General features: G+C 43.4%; 1 protein-coding gene across 1 annotated transcript in view; it reads right to left on the reverse strand.

Annotated features, from left to right (window-relative positions):
• Window positions 1–18,688, reverse strand: part of ASXL3 (ASXL transcriptional regulator 3) — a 1,601,111-nt gene that overhangs the window by 636,896 nt on the left and 945,527 nt on the right. Inside the window, exon 6 of the mRNA XM_044066640.1 lies at window positions 5,979–6,097. Within this exon, the coding sequence (XP_043922575.1) occupies window positions 5,979–6,097 (119 nt within the window). The remainder of the gene's footprint in view (window positions 1–5,978; window positions 6,098–18,688) is intronic.

Below are 18,688 nucleotides of genomic sequence, written 5' to 3' on the forward strand. Positions count from 1 at the left end.
CTGTAATTCTTTATTTTCCACAGTCAGGAATCAACATAATTTTCTGTTTAAGCAGTCCAATAATATGTTGCTGATACTTTAATATATGAAACTGGCAGTTTAAAGCCCTAATGGTCAAGGTTGCAGAAGTGTAAACCTTCTTACCCCATCTATCCAACGCCCTGGAGTCTCTGTCAGAAGGGGTAGGATTTTTAGCAGTAGAAGCCTTAAAGCCCTTGGGCCCCTGTGAAATAGTCTCTGAATCTGCAATAGGATTTTTAAAGAGGAACTTGTGGGACTTAGGGACCCGGTAGTACCTGTCAGGTTTTCTGGGAGCAGGAGGAAGGGAATCAGGGGCCAAACTAGATTCCGAAAAAGCATCATCAACAATGTCTAGTACAGGAGGAATAGCTAAAGGCCTATGCTAAGGTAGGACAAGGAAATCCCTAACTCTTTTGAATAAGAAAAATCTTGGCTTTCCCAGTGGAAATGCTCCCTTAGAGTATGTAAGGTTTCCCCAAAAGAAAAATCCTCAGGAGGGGAAGCAGAGGGAATGGAGTCCTCTGCATCAGAATATTCATAAGTAGATAAGGGCAAATCCAGATCATCAGAAGAATCAGAAACAAAAGAATCGTGATCAGAAAATTCATAATCAACTTCAGTCCTAGGCCTCTTAGAAGGGGGGGGGAGGTTGGCTACCCCTGATTAGAGTTATTAGATCTTCAGCCATTCTTATCATTTGTTTTTTAGGCATAGAGGCCGGAGCATGTAGCCTGGGTGTCGGTTTTTTAGGCATGGATCAAGATTTAGGCCTAAGTAAAGAAGGAGGCATCGGTTTAAAATGTAAGTCCGTAGGCCTGAATACACCCTCAGAAGCCGGTGCCTGCACAGCGGCTCCGGACCCATCCAAGGTAGAGACATCTGCGGGTTCCATAGTTGAAGCATTTCGCAGCATACTGGACTCCAAATGGGTCTCAGTAGAGGCCTGCGAATCAGAAGTAGTGGGTATCAGGGGCTGCGAAAGCACCTCACTGAGTACCGGTGAACTGGCGACTGGCTTAGGAAAAGCGTCGTCAGCAGTTTTGGACCTCGGCGACCTGTCTCTGTCTTTATCTTTGCATTTTTTTCAGAATCCCAGTAGTCGGATGGCTAACCGATGACGTTTCTGGATAATTAAACCAAGACCTGAAATATTTAGAGGAGAAAATGTACCGACGACGGATAGTGCGCTGATTAAATAAAGCACAAAACTGACAGCAAGGTACTTTGTGGTCAGGGCCTAGGCAAGGAATACAGTACGAATGAAAATCTTTATGAGGTATTTGCTTTCCACAAGTAATGCAATTATTAACTTTTACTGACATTGGTAAGGAGCTAGAAAAAGTTTCCCAAATGGGGTACATGATTTTAGTTGAAGACTTTGGTTCTGAAACTCGAAAATGAAAATTTCAGGAGTTGGCCGACCGGAACTTGCGAACTGCTTCTGCTTCGTGCACCGCACAGCAAGAAAGACTAATGCAATGGCGTTGGTTGCATGTTTTATACCCCTGACAACTTGACGTCATGGAAGAAGGGACAGCAACTGACACAGGACCCAAGACTTTGTTAATCAGGCCGACTGAGGGCTACCTGCAAGCAGATAACCCAAATGTAATGACTACCACAGTGAAACACGAAGAACATCCCTTATTACGTCTTCCGTATTTAGGGGGCTACCACCTATGTGGTAGTTTGTGGGTACTTTTTTTCCAAAAGGGATGACTATGCACTTTTTGGCATTTAGCTTGAGGCCATGGTTTTGACACCAGGTATCTGTCTCAGTGAGACCCTTTTGGAGGAAGTCTGTGTCCGCCGGAGAGTCAATTATAGCCCCTAGTTTGCAGTCGTCTGTGAACTTGGTCAGCCATAGTCCTCCTATGCTTGCCTGTACCTCTGAGAAGTATATGCCGAACAGGAGGGTCCTAGGACTGAGCCCTGGGGAATACCACTTATAACCGGTTTAGAGTCAGACCTAGCTCCCACAACTCTTACCATGTGGGCAACCCATCTCTCGGCATAAGGGTTTATGTTCAGGCTGGTGAGCTTGTCTATAATACCTGAATGGGGAATGATGTCGAAGGCCTTTGCGAGGTCTAGGTAGGCTGTGTGTACAACCTTTCCCTCGTCTATAGCCTTGGTAACTGTCTCAAAGAAGTCCACCAAGTTTAGGAGTCATGATCTGTCGTTAACAAAGCCGAACTGGGTAGGGTCCAGTGTTTGGAGGTTCTCAATGTCTCTGTTTATGAGATCCATGATTATGCGCTCCGTAGCCTTGCAGACAAAGCTAATCAGGCTTATAGGGTGATAGTTCCCAGGGTCTAGCCCATATAGATAAGGCTACTTCAGCAGTGATCAATATGATGAAAATCCCGAATTTGTAGCAAAGGTTTTAGCAAACTTGGATAAGGATGGGTGAAACTTTTGAGTGATCCCTGAATCAGTTTACCTCCTTCATCAAATTTGAGTACATGGGCAGCAGAAGGACAAAAGAAAACCTCTTTATTCAAAGGAGAATTTAAAATTTGAGATTTAATATCTTCTGAAAACTGTGGAAGCAAACTGCCTTATAAGAGAGGCAAAAGCTTCTGCCCTGGACACACAGCCAGCACAACAGTAAGAGCACTTTAAAGAATATTTAGCTACCTGGAAACAGATGCAATTAAAGAATTCAAAGAGGATTTCATTTCTGAAGAAGGCAGAGAGGCTAGAATGTTTCTTGTACTGTCAAAAGAAGCAGAAGCCCACAAATATTTCAAAATATGAGCCTGATAATTTAGGATTCTAAAGGATAAAGTGGTAGATGAATACATTCTCTTCCCAAACCTATCAAAAGCTTTTCCATCCTTGTGACAGGTAGGCAGATTAGAATTAAATAAAGTGCATGATGCAACAGGATTTGACACAGAAATAACTGCACAGTCACATCTGGGAAGCAAAAATAAACATTTGTAAGACCGAGGGACTTCATAAAGTCTTTTTGATTGTTTAGGGACTGCAGGTTGATTGTCAAGCATGTTGCAGGCAATATAAAAAAAAGCATCCTCCAAAGCTGGTAAAAGATAAGGAATAGAAGCAAGCTGTGGAAGTTCCACTTGTAATAAATCATAGAACTTTTTAAAGAGCTAGGGATATCAGACTGTTCCTAGTGAAACATAGTATTCATCCCAGAAACAGTTGCAGAAAAAGAAAATTCTTATATTGGAGATTATGAGGAAATAGATTCCTCAGAGTCAGAATCAGGTACTTGGGTAGAAAAAATAGAAGATATCCTTTCCCAATTCCATTCCTCATCATCAGAAAGGGAATACTCAGAGGAAACTGACTTATTTTTTTCCATAAAAATTCCAGTCTCTCTCTAAATGTTTTAATGCCTGCAAAAAACCTTGAGTCAAATACAATCCCTTATCAACAGAAGCAGTGTCTGAAGATAAATGCTTTGTTTTCTGTTTCTTTTTACTAAGGACATCCCTAGCTAGAAGGGGACCAACTTATGAATGGCACTTCACCCAGAGGACCAGGTCGCTTAGCCTAACAATACCTACACAGGGATGCACTCCCCACTTCCTCCTGCAAGAGCTCTCCCCCATGCTTGGCAAGGGCAGATGAACAGCCAGTGACTGAAAAGGCTATACAAGACAGAGATAGATGAAAAAGTGAATGGTCTATGGAACCAGTAATGGCCACGGCACAGTCAGGCAACAGCAGCTGAGGCACAGACTGAGCTAGCAGTGATGGAAAGAGCGCCCAGCAAGTTTTCTTCTTCTTGGGAGTGCAGGACAGCAGAACCATGGGACCAGTGTGCTGTAATATGGTTCTTCCAAAAACAAGTGCTGATTCCTGGCTAGTGTAGTCAGTTAGCATCAGTTAAGTAAACTGTCAAAAGTGTTCACAATAACAAACATACCACCACCACCAAAATACACCTCCCCCCAATAAAGCTTAGTAATTCCAATCAACTAGTTACGAGTTTCATCACAAAACATGCTTAAAATAAGTACAAACAGTAAGATTTAAAAGAAGAAGGTAAACAGTCTGTCAGGCCAGCCAGATGCATGACAGTTCAGTTAAACAGACAAAAGTGAGAATAAATAGTAATTTCTCACAAAAAAGCTACATTTCTCAGAAAAAAAATCAAATAATGCGGAAGGTATTTCCCCTGAAGGGAAGCTCTCTATCCAGCAATGGAAGACTAAGTTAATTATCAATCTTGTAAAGCCTATAACAGGGGTGCTCTCTAATGTTGGCAAGAAAGTACTGAAGATTTTCAAGCCCAGACTGCTGGTTTTCTCTACCCAGGAGCTCATGCAACCAATAGCCAGGATGCACGTGGAAGGAGCTCAAGGCTTTTGATGAATGGCCAGCTATTATATCCTTAACAGGATACAACCCAAACAACTAAGGCTACTACTGTAGTGATTACAATGCACATTCAGTGTTACTAGCATGAAACTCCATGCTGCACAGTTGCATCAATCTCTTACAGTAATGTCAAGAACATCTGCTACCATCCACACAGTTTACTAGGTGGGTAGGGAATGGAAGTAAATTGATGTGCTTTTTTTGGATTCACTATACAATCTCGAAATACTGAAATGTCGAATTTCAGTATTTCGAGACTGAATACTACAATCGCGACCATTCACACATTCACACATACAAACCAGGACATAATCACACACACACATACACCTACCTAACTAAACAAACATAACAACACATACAAACACACTTAACCTACCTTTAGGCAGGGGAGCAAGAACCCCTGCACCACCCCACCCCCCTACTTATATATTCTAACTCCGAGGTCGCACTAAACACACAAACACACAACAGACACCACCGCACACACTCACACACACTAAAATCCCCACCCATTATCCTCAAACACACAACACTTACCTGAAACCCCAGATAAATCCACAAACCGCACCACACGTCACGAACGCAACACCACAATAGCAGCGGAGTCGACATTTGCAGATTCAGCATAGCGTATTTTCGGTTAATTGCACTTTCCACTGTTCGGTCTCAACATACTGAATTTCGACATTTCAGTACGTCGAGACAGTCTAGTGCATCCGCTTTTTTTATATATATATCTATATATCTATATATATATATATATATATATATATATATATATATATATATATATATATCACACACACACACAGTTACTGATCTGCCTGAAAAAACACAAACACAAAAACAGTGGGGAAAAGCAGACTCTCCACAGAAGCCACCCCAGTCAAGAAATGAACCTGAGAACACCTTTTTGTGAGGTGATAATGCTACTCATTGCACCACTGTGCCACTGAGAACAGCAGGCTCACAAATACAAGCACATGCACCAAAATGAAAAGAAGAGGACTAACACAGTTTACAAACAATGGAAAAAAATCAACTGCAGTTCCCAAATCACTTTCAGAAATTAAGTACAACTGAAATAGCACATAAAAGTTACAATAGCTTCAAGTAAAGCAAAATGTGTCAAAGTTGTTGTTGTGTCTTTCGGCTTTTCCCGGTTAGGGGTTGCCACAGCAGAACTCCGGTCCGCTAATGATTGGCAGTAGATTTTTACGTGCTGGCTTGCCGGGTCTAACACACAACCTTCAACGAAGGAACGCCCATTCACGCATGTCACCACACAGAAGACGCTCTAACTGAGAATCGAATGGGAAACGTCTAACTGTGAGGCGACAACGCTACCGCAGCACCAACACCGCAGTAGAAAAAACTATACATTTTTACAGAGAGGAAAAAAAAAACAACTGGACATATGCGATATTGTCAATTCATTTTTAATGGAGATGCTCTAAATTATTATAATTTGGTGGTCCACAGTTGAACAAAGTCCATGATAATGAATGTAATAAACTGGCTTTGGTCCTGCACAACTGGATGTAAAAAAAATACATGAACAAACACATGAGCAAAATGTGATTTTTTTTTTTACTAACCTGTTTCAGAGCTTTTTTGGTATGCTGTTGGGTGGAAGACACTAGCTTGCTTTGTACTGCTGTTGTAGTGGGACTTGAGACCTGCTCGGAAGACTCTTCAGAGATTTGCTTTGGGCATACTGAAAAACAGATGATAAAGGGGAAGTAAGAAAGGCAAAAAACACTGAACTGAGACAAGATAAATGAAAATTATGTACTCACCATAATGATGGATCGGTGTTGTCTTTTTCCACCCATCTCAATCTGTGATTTATCAGATCTGATGTTGGCAGTCTCAGAATCATCAAGCTCCAAAGATCTGCCTCCTTTCCCATAACACTTTGCCTAAGACTCGGATCAAATTTGCCCTAAAGACCTGAACTTTTACCTGAGAAAAACTTCCTTTAAAGCAAAAAAATATACTAACTTGGATTGGGGGGGGGGGCAATGATTATCCTTAAGTCAAACTTCAGGCGGGTCTGAAAGTTCTACCTCAAGCCATAAATATCAGTGACAATTTGGAAGGGGACACAGGCAGGGGTGCAGCCAGGCATACTCTTTGTATGCTAAGGTGTACATTTTTCTTTGTATCACTTAGAAGCATTGAAGCTTTTTCAGGCTATATTACATCTACAACTGCCTAAACTAATGCCACTAACAACATATACATAACATGTATACAGAGAGGATTGCTAATCTAAAAAGCAATATTTTTAACAGTTTCAGGGAGAATCTCTGAAAATGATCATGTACATGTATTAAATGCTAGGGAGACAACCTTTTCAAAGATGTGTCCATTTTTTAAATGCCAGGTAGGTTGAAGGCAGTAAAAAGAGTTTGTGAGCACAAAATGGAATTTTCTGACTACAATTCTAGACAGAGTGGAGGATGGTTCAGACAGATGGAGGAAAGCACGGCTCTATTGTTATGGCAAGTACACAATTTTTTTGTATTATATGATGTCTTTTCTGTCCGTCTCAAACTGTGGAACAGAGTCCACAGCCAGACAGCTGAGTGGTTCAAGGACAGAATGCTTCACAATACAGTGAAGCAGAAGGTTGTTCTGGATCCAGACTGTTAAATCCAACTTGTAATGGCTAACAACCATATGAGCAGAGGCACACGTGGCTGCTGCACATATAGCATTCAAGGAAGTACAACTAAAACAGACCATGGAAGTAGCTATTGCCCTTATGGAACGGGCTTTTGGTTTAAGGGGCAAGGCGATACCTTTTGAAAAGTAAACAAAGGAAATGCAATCAGAAAGCCATCTGGACAAGGTAACCTTGAACTTCCTGTAATATTTTGTTTTATCTAATGAGAATTTCAACTGACAATGGAAATCCCAAGCAGTGAAGCATGCATTCTCCTTAGTTAATTGAATTTAGGGAAGAAAGCAGGTAATTCAATACATTGATTCAAATCAGACTCCAAGGCCACCTTGGGTAAAAAAGAAGATGAGTTTAGGACTGCAGAATAAAGCTTGCAGTTATGAAACTCTTCTAGCTCAAACAATTCCTACTAGAAAAAAGTATTCCAAGATAAAAAAAAAAAAAAAAACTAAAGTCCACTGTAGCTGCTGGTTCAATTGAGGTTTTGTCAAGGACTGGAGAAGAAAGGTCAGATCCAGTTGAGGAAAATGATCCCTTAACTGAGGCCTAATCAAGAAAGTACCCTTCAAAAAGCCTTAGATATTCTCAGAAATGTAACTGAGATATGATTTTGGCCAATACAAAAATTGAAAGAAACTGCCATCAAAACTTAATGGAGCGAAATTAAGTAATGACTGCAGGAGCCCTGCAATAAAATCTAAAATGGCCAGTAGGGGAGCATCCACTGGGTGTGGCCCAGATAGAAAACTGTTTCCATTTAGTGGCATAAACACTATTAGTATGGGGTTTCTAGGAGGATGAGAGGATATGCAGTACTTTTTTTGTAAGTTTGAGCTCCCTGGCCATCAACAGAGCTGGAGAAATCAAGTGCTTAGCTTAAATGACTTCAGATTCAGGTGAGGCTGAATCGAAGGGTGCACTATCAGATCTGGAACCAACTCCAGAATCCAAGGCAGGTAAAGTAGATGAGGACTCAGGAAAAAGAACTTTATTTGTCTTGGACAGAAGGGGGTAATGATGATTACTGCTAGTCTACAACAGGCAGCTTGCTGCAGAAACTTGATCATCAAGGGTGCTGAGGGATATGTGTACAAGAGACCTGGGGTCTATACATGGAGAACAGCATCCCTCAGTGACTGCCCCTTGTGGGGGATCAGGTGCTGCATTTGGTGTTGAAAGGAGCCACAAACAGAACATAGCATGGCTGGCTCCAGGTGGAAAATGCATACTGCAATCGTTGGATTTAGAGACCACTCATGAGGTATCAATATGATCCTGCTTAGACTGTTCACTAGAATGTCTGATTTTCCTAGGATATGCATTGCTATCAGGAAATGATGCAACAACAATGCCCACTACCACCCCCCCCCCCACAGGCTTTTAACACAGGGGGGATAGGATCAGGTTCTCTCTGACTGTTCATGTACCACACCACTGTTGTCACAATAAGTTGTTAAAACAAGTTTGGAGAGGCAGTCTTGAAAGGTCTGTAATGCATGGAGGACTGCTCTTTTCTCCCACACATTAATGTGCATGCAGGCCTATGACTGGGATCAGATACACCTTGGACTGTTTGCCTTTTGAAGTGCACCCCCTGAGGGAAGCATCCATAAAAAGAAGTTATGTCCTTACCATAACGTTCCATGTGGAGTGTTCATCTCGCCTTGGTTATTACACATGGGTTCGGAGCCGATCCTCGGCTCCGTGCCGGCCGACTGCAAGCTCTGCATCGAGAAGAAGCTCGAGGACATCTAATACCCACAATCCCCCTCTGCCTTTACCTCAGATCTAGTTTGCAAGCAAACCAGACATAAAGCACGCACACATGCCAACTATATACATAAAAGTACATATATACAAACATACCAAGAGTATGATAGTAACAGTAATACTGCAACAGCAGAAGGAGAATACTCCAGACCAGGCACCAAATCGAACGTTCTTCCTAAGGGTGGGTGGGTGGAGATGAACACTCCACATGGAACGTTATGGTAAGGACATAACTTCTTTATGTGAGAGTGTTCAATCTCGCTTTGTTCTTACACATGGGTAGCGCCCTAGCTCCATGATCCTGAGGAACTCAAGGAGAACGTTCTTGAGCACAGTGGAACCAAAGGTTGCCCTATCCCTAGAAACCCTGTCCACTTTGTAATGAGAGATAAATGTATGTGGTTTAGCCCAAGTAGCAGCCGCACAAATAGTGTCTAAAGGTAAGCGAGCTGCGTGAGCCAAAGATGTAGACACTGATCTGGTAGAATGTCCTCTGGGTTTTGCTGATAAAGTTTGGTCAGAGGCTTCATAAACATATGTGATACAGTCAGTTAGCCATTTAGAAAGAGTTCGTTTCGTAACTGCAAGACCCTTTCTGCTGTCAGCAAAAGCTACAAATAGTTGATCAGATTTCCTGTGATCTTTTGTTCTATCCAAATAAAATCTGAGTTGTCTATGGACGTCCAGTTTGTGCAACATATACTCCAATTTATTAGAGTGGTTTTAAAGAAGGTGGGTAATTCAATGGACTGATTAATATTACTAGAAGAACAAACTTTGGGAAGAAAGGATGGATTAGTGCGTAGGGATACTCTGTCAGAATGAAATATTAAATAAGGATGTTTGACCGAAGGGCCTGAAGCTCAGACACTGCCTAGCAGATGTAATGGCCACTAGAAATAATGTTTTCCATGACAAAAATTTCAACGTGCAACTTGAAGCTGGTTCAAAGGGTGGCAACATCAATTTAGAGAGCAACAAATTTAAATTCCACGGTGATGTCGGACTTCTGACTGGTGGTCTGATATGAAAGGAACCTTTTAAAAAGGCTTTACAAAGTCTGTGAGCCATAATAGGCGCACCACATTCTTCTATATGATAGTTAGAAATGGCAGCTAACTGTACTCTTAAAGTAGCCGGGGAAGCTCCTTCATGAAATAATTCAGTCAAGAATTCTAAAACCTTGTTTAACGGAGCTGTAACAGGGTCCAAATGATGTGATTCCTCCCAGAAGACAAAACGTTTCCACTTACTGGTGTAAGTCTTTGTAGTGGAAACTTTATGAGAAGCTACTAAAATATCTTGAACTGCCGATGTAAGGGGAACTGACCTGGCTGGGAAGCGGAGCAGCCAAGCTGCTAGATGGAGAGATTCTAGAGATGGGTGAGGAACTCCTGACGAGTGAGTCAGTAGATCTGGCTCTGGGTCCAGCATCCAAGGTCCCCGAATGCGGTGATGCAATAGAAAGGGGAACCAAATTTGACGAGGCCAGAACGGGCAATGGGAATAATAGTCCTCTGAAGGTTGTTGGCTTTCTGCAGAAACTTTGCAATCAGGGGAAATGGAGGAAAAGCATATAGGAGACCCGGGGCCAATCGTGCACCAGCGCCCCTGGGGACTTCCCTGAGGGGTAATAGGGCAAAGTAGCTCCTGCATTTGGCGTTCATTGGAGACGCAAACAGATCGCAGGTAGGCTGGCCCCATTTGCGAAAAATCCTTCTCGCAACTGACTGTTTGAGGACCACCGTGAGGCAATAGTATTGCCCTGCTCAGCCTGTCGGCTATGACGCTGGATGACCCGGATGTGCGTTGCGATCAGAAAGCGACCGTGGACTCTGCCCATTGCCAAATTCTCATGGCCTCTCTGCATAGTTGGTAAGACCTGGTTCCCCTTGCTTGTTTATGTACCAGACTACGGACATGTTGTCTGTCTGAACTGCAATGGTCCCTGGAGGAAGAAGGGGAGCAAAGTGTTGCAACGCCAAAAACACTGCCCTCAACTCCAGAACATTGATGTGCAGATTTTGGTCCATTCGCCTTGGACTGTCTGTCCCTGAAAGATGCCCCCCCACCCTATCAGGGAAGCGCCCGTGGTTATCGCCGCTGACGGTGCGGGTAGCACAAATGGTCTTCCGCTGGATAGGTTGCAAGTCTGTAACCACCACATTAGGTGTGATTTGCATGTTTTCGTTATCAATATTTCGTGAGTCAGTGGAAGTTGTTGGAATGACCATTGTGCAAATAGAAGCCATTGTAGCACTCTCATGTGCAGTCTTCCCAATGGTATTGCTATGAGAGAAGCTGCCATGAGACCCAAAACTTTCAGAACAATTTTTGCTGGGGACTTTCTGGACGACAGAAGAAGGGAAATGTTGAATTGAAGTGCTACTATTCTTTCTGTCGGAAGTTTTAGAACTAACTGACGTGTATCTAATTCCGCTCCTATGAATAAGATATGCTGTGATGGCTGTAGCAACGATTTTTCGAATTTACTGAGATGCCAAGGTGTGTACAAAGTTGTAGGGTGTAATCCCTGGCTTGTATCAGTTGACGCCTGGTGGTGGCAGACAGGAGCCAGTCGTCCAGATACGGAAACACCTGGAATCCTAGGCGCCTCAGATGAGACGCTACCACTGCCATGCATTTGGTGAAGACCCTGGGGGCTGTGGTCAGGCCAAAGGGCAGGGCTCGAAACTGATAGTGACTGACTCCCAGCCGGAAGCGCAAATGATCCCTGGACGCCCTGGCCATTTTGATGTGGTAGTATGCGTCCTTCAGATCTATTGAGCACATCCAGTCGTCCTTCTGTAAGAATGGAAGGATCGATTGAAGCGTGACCATTCGGAACTTTTCCTTCTTGACAAAGGTGTTGAGATGACTTAGGTCCAGAGAAATTTTTTTGAAAAGTTTAAACAGAAAGATAAATTCTTATCTGTAAAAGCCTCGAGCTAGTCCCCAGCGATGCGTATGCAGTAGCGGCAAACTAGATCTGAGGTAAAGGCAGAGGGGGATTGTGGGTATTAGATGTCCTCGAGCTTCTTCTCGATGCAGAGCTTGCAGTCGGCCGGCACGGAGCCGAGGATCGGCTCCGAACCCATGTGTAAGAACAAAGGCGAGATTGAACACTCTCACATTTACAGTTCCTTTGGACAGAGGAAGAACAAAAGGAAGACCTGAAAAAACTTGATTGGAGGTTATCCACTAAATGATGATAACACACATTGGTGAAACAAATCAGAAAGTTCTTTGGTTGCAAGATGAACCACTGTACACCCAGAGTCCACTGTAGAACTCTCATGAAGTATTTCACTAGAGGGACAAGGCAGATAGCCACTGCCATAAGACCAGGAAGACACAGAATGAGATGAGCTGTGAGATGACCTGGTGGTCTGGGATGTAACTCAGCATGGCTGTTTTGAATTTGTAAGGATGACAATCTCATGGGAAGTAATTGTGCAACTTGTTTTGAAATGTCAAGATGTTATCCAATAAATTATTGACTCCATGCAGGTTCCAAATTGGATTTCTCAAGGGTTGACTGCGATGCCCAAGGACAGGCACAGCTGGAGTAAACATCCCCTACTTAGATCAATGATACTTTTGACACTGCTGTAATGAGCCAGTCATTCAGGTAAGGAAATCCCTGAAAACCTGCAGCCCAAGCCAAGCTGCTGCTACTGCTATTTATTAGTTGAAAACTTAGGGGTCTGTGGTGGTGCCTGAAACTGGAATTGAATGGCTCTCAGCCTGATGCTCCCCTTTATTTTTATGTGATAGTAGGTGTCCTTGAGGTCTACTGAGCAAATCCAATCATCCTTTCTCAGCAGAGGCAGGATGGACTGACGTTATCATCCAGAATTGGGTCTGCTTTACAAATAAATGTAGCTTGTTTAAGTCCAATATGGGCCTGAGGTAACCTGTTTTCTTTGGCACCAAAAAAGAATCCAGAGTAGGCCCTGGATCCTATCCAGTCTAGTGGGACTTCTTAGATTACTTGGTTTGCTAGCAACTTTTGTATTTCTAGTGTTACTTTCACTCTTCTAGTGGGGTTGAACACCTGGGAGGTGCTTTAGCTTTAGATTTGGAAAGGAGTGGAAAGGGATTGAATAGTCTCGGAAGATGACTCTCAGGATCCGGGTGTCTGATGTGATGGTCTCTCAAGCTAGCGAGTTGGGAATCAAGTACATCCCTTTACTGCCTCCAGTGTGCAGCAACTGGGCAAGCTTTCAGAGGCACTGGAATAGTTTGCCCAAGAAGGAACCTTTGAGATCCTGAAACTGCAGACCTCCCCTGCCCCTGGGGAAGCATCCATTGAAGTTATCTTCTCTGCCTCGGGGGGTAATTTTGCTAGAAGTGTCTTGGGTAAACTGTTGCAGTTTATGAAAGAACATCTTTCTCCTCCTCTCTGTTCCTGGAAGAGGTCCTCTGAGGAGCAGAGTAGTGTATTCCCAGGGAAGACAATGTCTTATAGTCTTACTCACTCCTAGTCAAAGTATCTTTCACTTTAGAACCAAACAGTGTGGCTCTGTCAAAGGCAGCATTTAAAAAGGATGCCTTGAGGCTGTCCACAAAATTACAAATGTGTATTAAGACATGACAGTGAATGGCAATGCCTGTGCTAGCACAGTGAATAGCAAAATCTACCACATTTCAGATAAGGCACATGGATTTTAAAAGGATTGCTTGGCGGATAGTTGAATGTCCAAGGTCTTAAAAGGCTCTGATGAAAGTTGGGAAGCCACCAACTTTGAGGCTTCAGACACCAAATCCCTTTAAAAACTTATCAAATGTACCAAATAATTCAGTGTACAAAGAGCAAATGAGGGTGAAGCATGAGTGTACTTGCCAAATTGCTCAGATGTCTGTGACTCCCTGTTTGGGGGATGAACTGATGCACTTTCTTTCACAATCTCCTTTTTTTGTGGCTGCAACAAAGATAACAGCATCCATGGAGGGACCGTTACTTCAAAACAACCTGACTTTACATCAAGCTATCTTCAAGCTCTGTGAAATGTGAGGCCACCAAGAGCATCCAGGGTCTATATCATATCAGCGAATGCTAACATTAATATATCAAACTTCAAAGTCCAGAAGCTGAAAAGAGTGAAGGAACGGATCAGCGATTTTTTTCCCTGGTAAAAAATTCACTGATCCAAAAAAAAAAGAGTATACAGTCAAAATTAAGTATGGGGGCTCCGCGCCCCACACCTCCACCCTCCCCCAACTTAAATATACCAACTCCGAGATTGCACCACAGTGGAGAAAACAGCAAAGCCCAGAGAATGGCCCAGCAAATTTTGTTCCTTTGCTGTTTTCAGCTTTCAGACTTTTAAGTTCGATATCACGGTTCACTATTTTTAGCATTTGCTGATGTGATACAGACCCCGAGCGTTCAGGGGTGGAACCACACAAGCCATGGATGGCTTCTGTAGGGAAGGGGATTCAGTGATCCAACCCCCCTTCTGTCTTATTAATTCCAGTAAAAAAGAGGTGTCCTCCCAGGAGGGGGGGGGGGTGAGTGATTTGGGGAACCTTTCTCTTTCACCGAGGTTAGAGTTCTCAGTGATGTATTTCTCCTGGAGATCCAAGTGTTTCCTCTTGCACTGACTCTTCATGAGCAACTTCCTTGCATGGAAAGGCAGGGAGGACAAAAAAGTAAATGGGGAGCCCTTATACCTGGACTGGGGCCCTCCACTCCAATGCCATGGCTCCGGGAAGTACTCTGCTTTATCAAGTACAGCAAGGTAAGAGTCTGACCAGACTACAGCCAAGATGTCGGGACTGACGAGAAAATAATATGAACAAATCTCAGACCAAAGGTACTGGCACCAAACAGAAAAACTATACACCAAGGGGGCAGGTCCCTCAATCCTCTAGAAGGAGGAGAAGGAAATGATCCCTAAGTCCATCTGGGTCTTTAAAAAAGTTCTTATGAGCAGGTCTAAGTCTGCTTCATTAATGCTCTTGGCAGACGTTACTAACCTCAAATATGTCAAGGAGGAATGCTTACTAGGTTGAGATATCTGTAAATGGACCTCCCAGTTTCAAAATGTGGAAGTCCGGACCCTGCGGGCAGATGGCTCTGGAGAGAACTTGAGTTCTGTGTGATGGCCATGAAGGGTGAATGGATCGGACTTGAAGCTGGAGCTACTGATAAAAAAAAAAATTAAAAAAATGTAAAAAAGGGGGCTTGGCACTTCAGCAGAGGCAACACAGGTAGGATCGAAAGCAAGCTCCAACAAGGAGGGAGATCAAAGTTAGGATGCCACTAATTCCCATGCCTTCACAGATGCTGCAGCAGCCTTGAACCTTTGGGTCTTTGGATCTGGCTGTCCCTCAGTGAAACAGGTGCCTTTTTCTATCCTTTACTTTTAGTTTTAGTTTCAGCTTCTTCTTTTCCTCACATTTCTCCTTTCCTTTCCTATCTCTTTTTCTCTTTCTACTTTTTTCTTTCAAAAACCTTAGAAGGAATGCAGGACACAATAGTAGGGACCAGCCAATTCTGAAGCAGCAGGCAGCAACCTTTTTAGAACTAAGCTGGCCTGGCATTCTGCTACGGCCGTTGCCCCAAAGGCTACACAATCTTGGCAGTCCATATTAAGATGGTCGATGTAAATCCAATAAAGCCACTTACTGTGGTTGTCTTGTGGGCAGCTTATGCTCATACGCCATTCTAAAACCTGAAGTTTGTTAATGGAAAAAAGGTAAAGGCAGATCTCACAAAACCGCTAGTAAAGGAAGACAGATGAACAGTCATACAAGAAAACTATGAAAAGTAGAGGACACCTTCTCAAACTCAGGAAACCCACACAGCCTTCCTGAAGACACTGGAGAGTATGAATGTCTCTCCAAACACCATCATATTGGATGACTTCAACTACCCAAACATAGACTGGGAACATTACTCAAGCCCCAACACCCTAGCCCAAAGGTTCCTTGAGTTCATAAACTCAAATGCTATGGAACAACTAGTCACCATTCCCACAAGAGGAGAAAATATACTAGACCTGATCATCACAAACATGGGGACAAAATGCTCCACACCGGAAGTATATCCCTCATTGGTGAGATCAGACCATAAATTAATCTCACTGGAGATCCACATCCCGCCCCCACCCCAGCAAAAAGACCACAGTGAAGAACTTCTCAAAAGCAAACTTCACACTTCTTAAGACTGGAGTGGTATCCTTCAAGGCCCCCGAGCCAGTGGAAACCACAACCCACGCTGCTGAAACCCTTACAAATGCCTTCTACGAGCACCTCCAGGAATGTATGGATCAAGCAATCCCTAATAAAATCAAAACCCTTTCCACCAAAGGCAGGCGCCCGGTCTGGTGGACTCCAGCCATAAACAAACTCTACAACAGAGCAAAATCCCTAAAAGGGAAGGCATCTCTGATCAATACTAGCAAAAAACTACGATCACTCATAAAATCATCCAAGGCCAACTTTGAGAGAAAAATCGCTAATGACACAAAAGACAATCATAAAGCCTTCTTTAGCTATGTTAGAAACCTGGGTGGAAACTCCCAGATATGCTCAGAATTAGTCCAAAATGATAAAAAAATCACTGAACCCACAGACATTGCCAACATACTGGCAGACAGGTTCAGTGCAAATTTCTCCCCCCCCAAAAGGAGAAATATCTATCCCACCAGAGTCTAGCCTCCCAAACATCTTAGATGCCCAGGTGAGAGCTGCTCTCTAAAGCAAAAACACAGCAGCAATGGGACCGCACGGTGTCCCTGGCTCTGTGCTACACGAACTCAATGGGGAACTAAACCCACACATAAGGCTGCTGTTTAATCTTAGCCTTACTAAAGGATACGTCCAAAGAATGGCGACGGCAACTGTGGTCCCACTCCACAAAGGCGGTGCTTCTACGGACCCTGAAATTACCGCCCATAAGCTTGACGAGCCTTGTCTGCAAAGCTATGGAGAGGATCATAATGGAACTCATAAATAAAGACATTGGGGACCTACAGACACTGGAACCTACCCAATTTGGCTTTGTCAAGGGCAGATCCTGCCTCTTGAACTTGGTCGACTTTTTCGAAACAGTCACTAAGGCCATTGATGAGGGTAAGGCAGTTCACACAGCCTACCTTGACCTAGCAAAAGCGCTCGACACAATACCCCACTCGGGCATCATAGAAAAGCTCACCAGCTTAGATGTAAACCCATATGTCACAAGATGGGTTGCAAACTGGCTCAAGGACAGAACACACAGGGTTAGAGTTGCTGGTGCCATGTCAGACTCTAAGCCGGTCACAGCGGTGTCCCACAGGGCTCAGTCCTGGGCCCCTCTTGTTCGGCATTTATTTTTCTGAAGTGCAGGCAAACATGGGGGATTGTGGCTGACAAAATTTGCAGATGACTGCAAACTGGGCACCATAATTGACACTCCATCAGACACAGACATCCTCCAGAAAGGTCTTATAGAAATGGATAACTGGTGCCAGAGCCATGGCCTTAAGCTAAATGCCAAAAAATGTATAGTCATACCCTTTGGGAAAAACAAGGTAACCCCTAATTACCACATAGGTGGTAATCCATTAAACACGGAAGAAGTTATCAGGGACCTGGGGACCCAAGTTGACAGTAACCTCTCTTTTGACACTCACATTGCCAAAGTGGTTAGGAAGACCTTCTACATTGCCCACCTGATCATGAAGGGATTCACATCCAGATCAGGAGAGGTCATTGTACCCCTGTACTCTTCACTTATCAGACCAATGATTGAATACAACGCCCCATTGAATGTACCTTACCCGACACCTGCAGCAGTTGGAAAGACCCCAAAAGTTCCTCACCAAAAGGATAAAGGCTCAAACATATGTCATACGATGCCCGACTGAAGAAACTCCAGCTCTATTCAGTCACATACCGTCTGCTCAGAGGTGATCTGTGCCTGACATACAAGGCCATGTCCAACCCGGAATTAATGGACATGCTCCACCTCAAAAATCCAAATCCACCAGAGTCACGAGCAAGAGACTTAAACCTCAACACGGATATAAATAGGACGTGCTGGAGGGACAGATTCATCACCCAGAGACTCCCTACACTATGGAACAGAATCCCAGTCCATGTGAGGCAGAGCCCCTCACTGACTCTGTTCAAGAGAAATCTTGACGAGTGGATGGGAGATCGTAGGTTTACCCCGGGAATCATCTCTGTATCACTGCTGGACAGAGGCACAGCAAACTAATGGGTATAGTATTCTCATCCTAAGGGGTGGTGAAAGCCACACACACTCTGGCTAGGCTTATAAATGCCCTAGGGCAGATAGCCTAGTATGAACCTATGAACCTATGAAAACTCTACCCAAATTAAAAGGACTACAAGAAAAAGTCAAAGGAAAGACCACCAAAAGGCAGAACATTATTAAGTATGATGGGAAAGAACCCAAAAGGAATGCAAAACTGCCCATTAAGAAGTACACACTAACAATACTGTAAAGATTAAGTGGGAGAGGAGAAAATGAAATAAATCCCAACTATTGTCTGTGAAACACTTATCTGAAGTGGCGCTCCGTCTGAGCACATCTGACATTGGAAGCAACAAACACGATTACAGGAGAGGATGCGGGGCTTCACAACTTGATGATTCTATGATTACCAACATTTCTTACACAGAAAAACATCCAGGTCCAATTAAAATTTGCAAAACAATACAGCAAGTCACCCAAAGGCATGCGGGAAAATGTGTTATGGTCTGATGAGACCAATGAATAATTTTGTGGCCAAAATTACAAAAGGTACGTTTGGCACAAAAACAATACTTTGCATTACAAAAAGAACACCATCCCCACGGTGAAGCATGGTGGTGGCAGTATCATGCTTTGGG

This window comes from Protopterus annectens, chromosome 3.part1 (genome assembly GCF_019279795.1).
Source record: "Protopterus annectens isolate FY-2018-M chromosome 3.part1, PAN1.0, whole genome shotgun sequence".
Taxonomy (NCBI): domain Eukaryota; kingdom Metazoa; phylum Chordata; order Ceratodontiformes; family Protopteridae; genus Protopterus; species Protopterus annectens.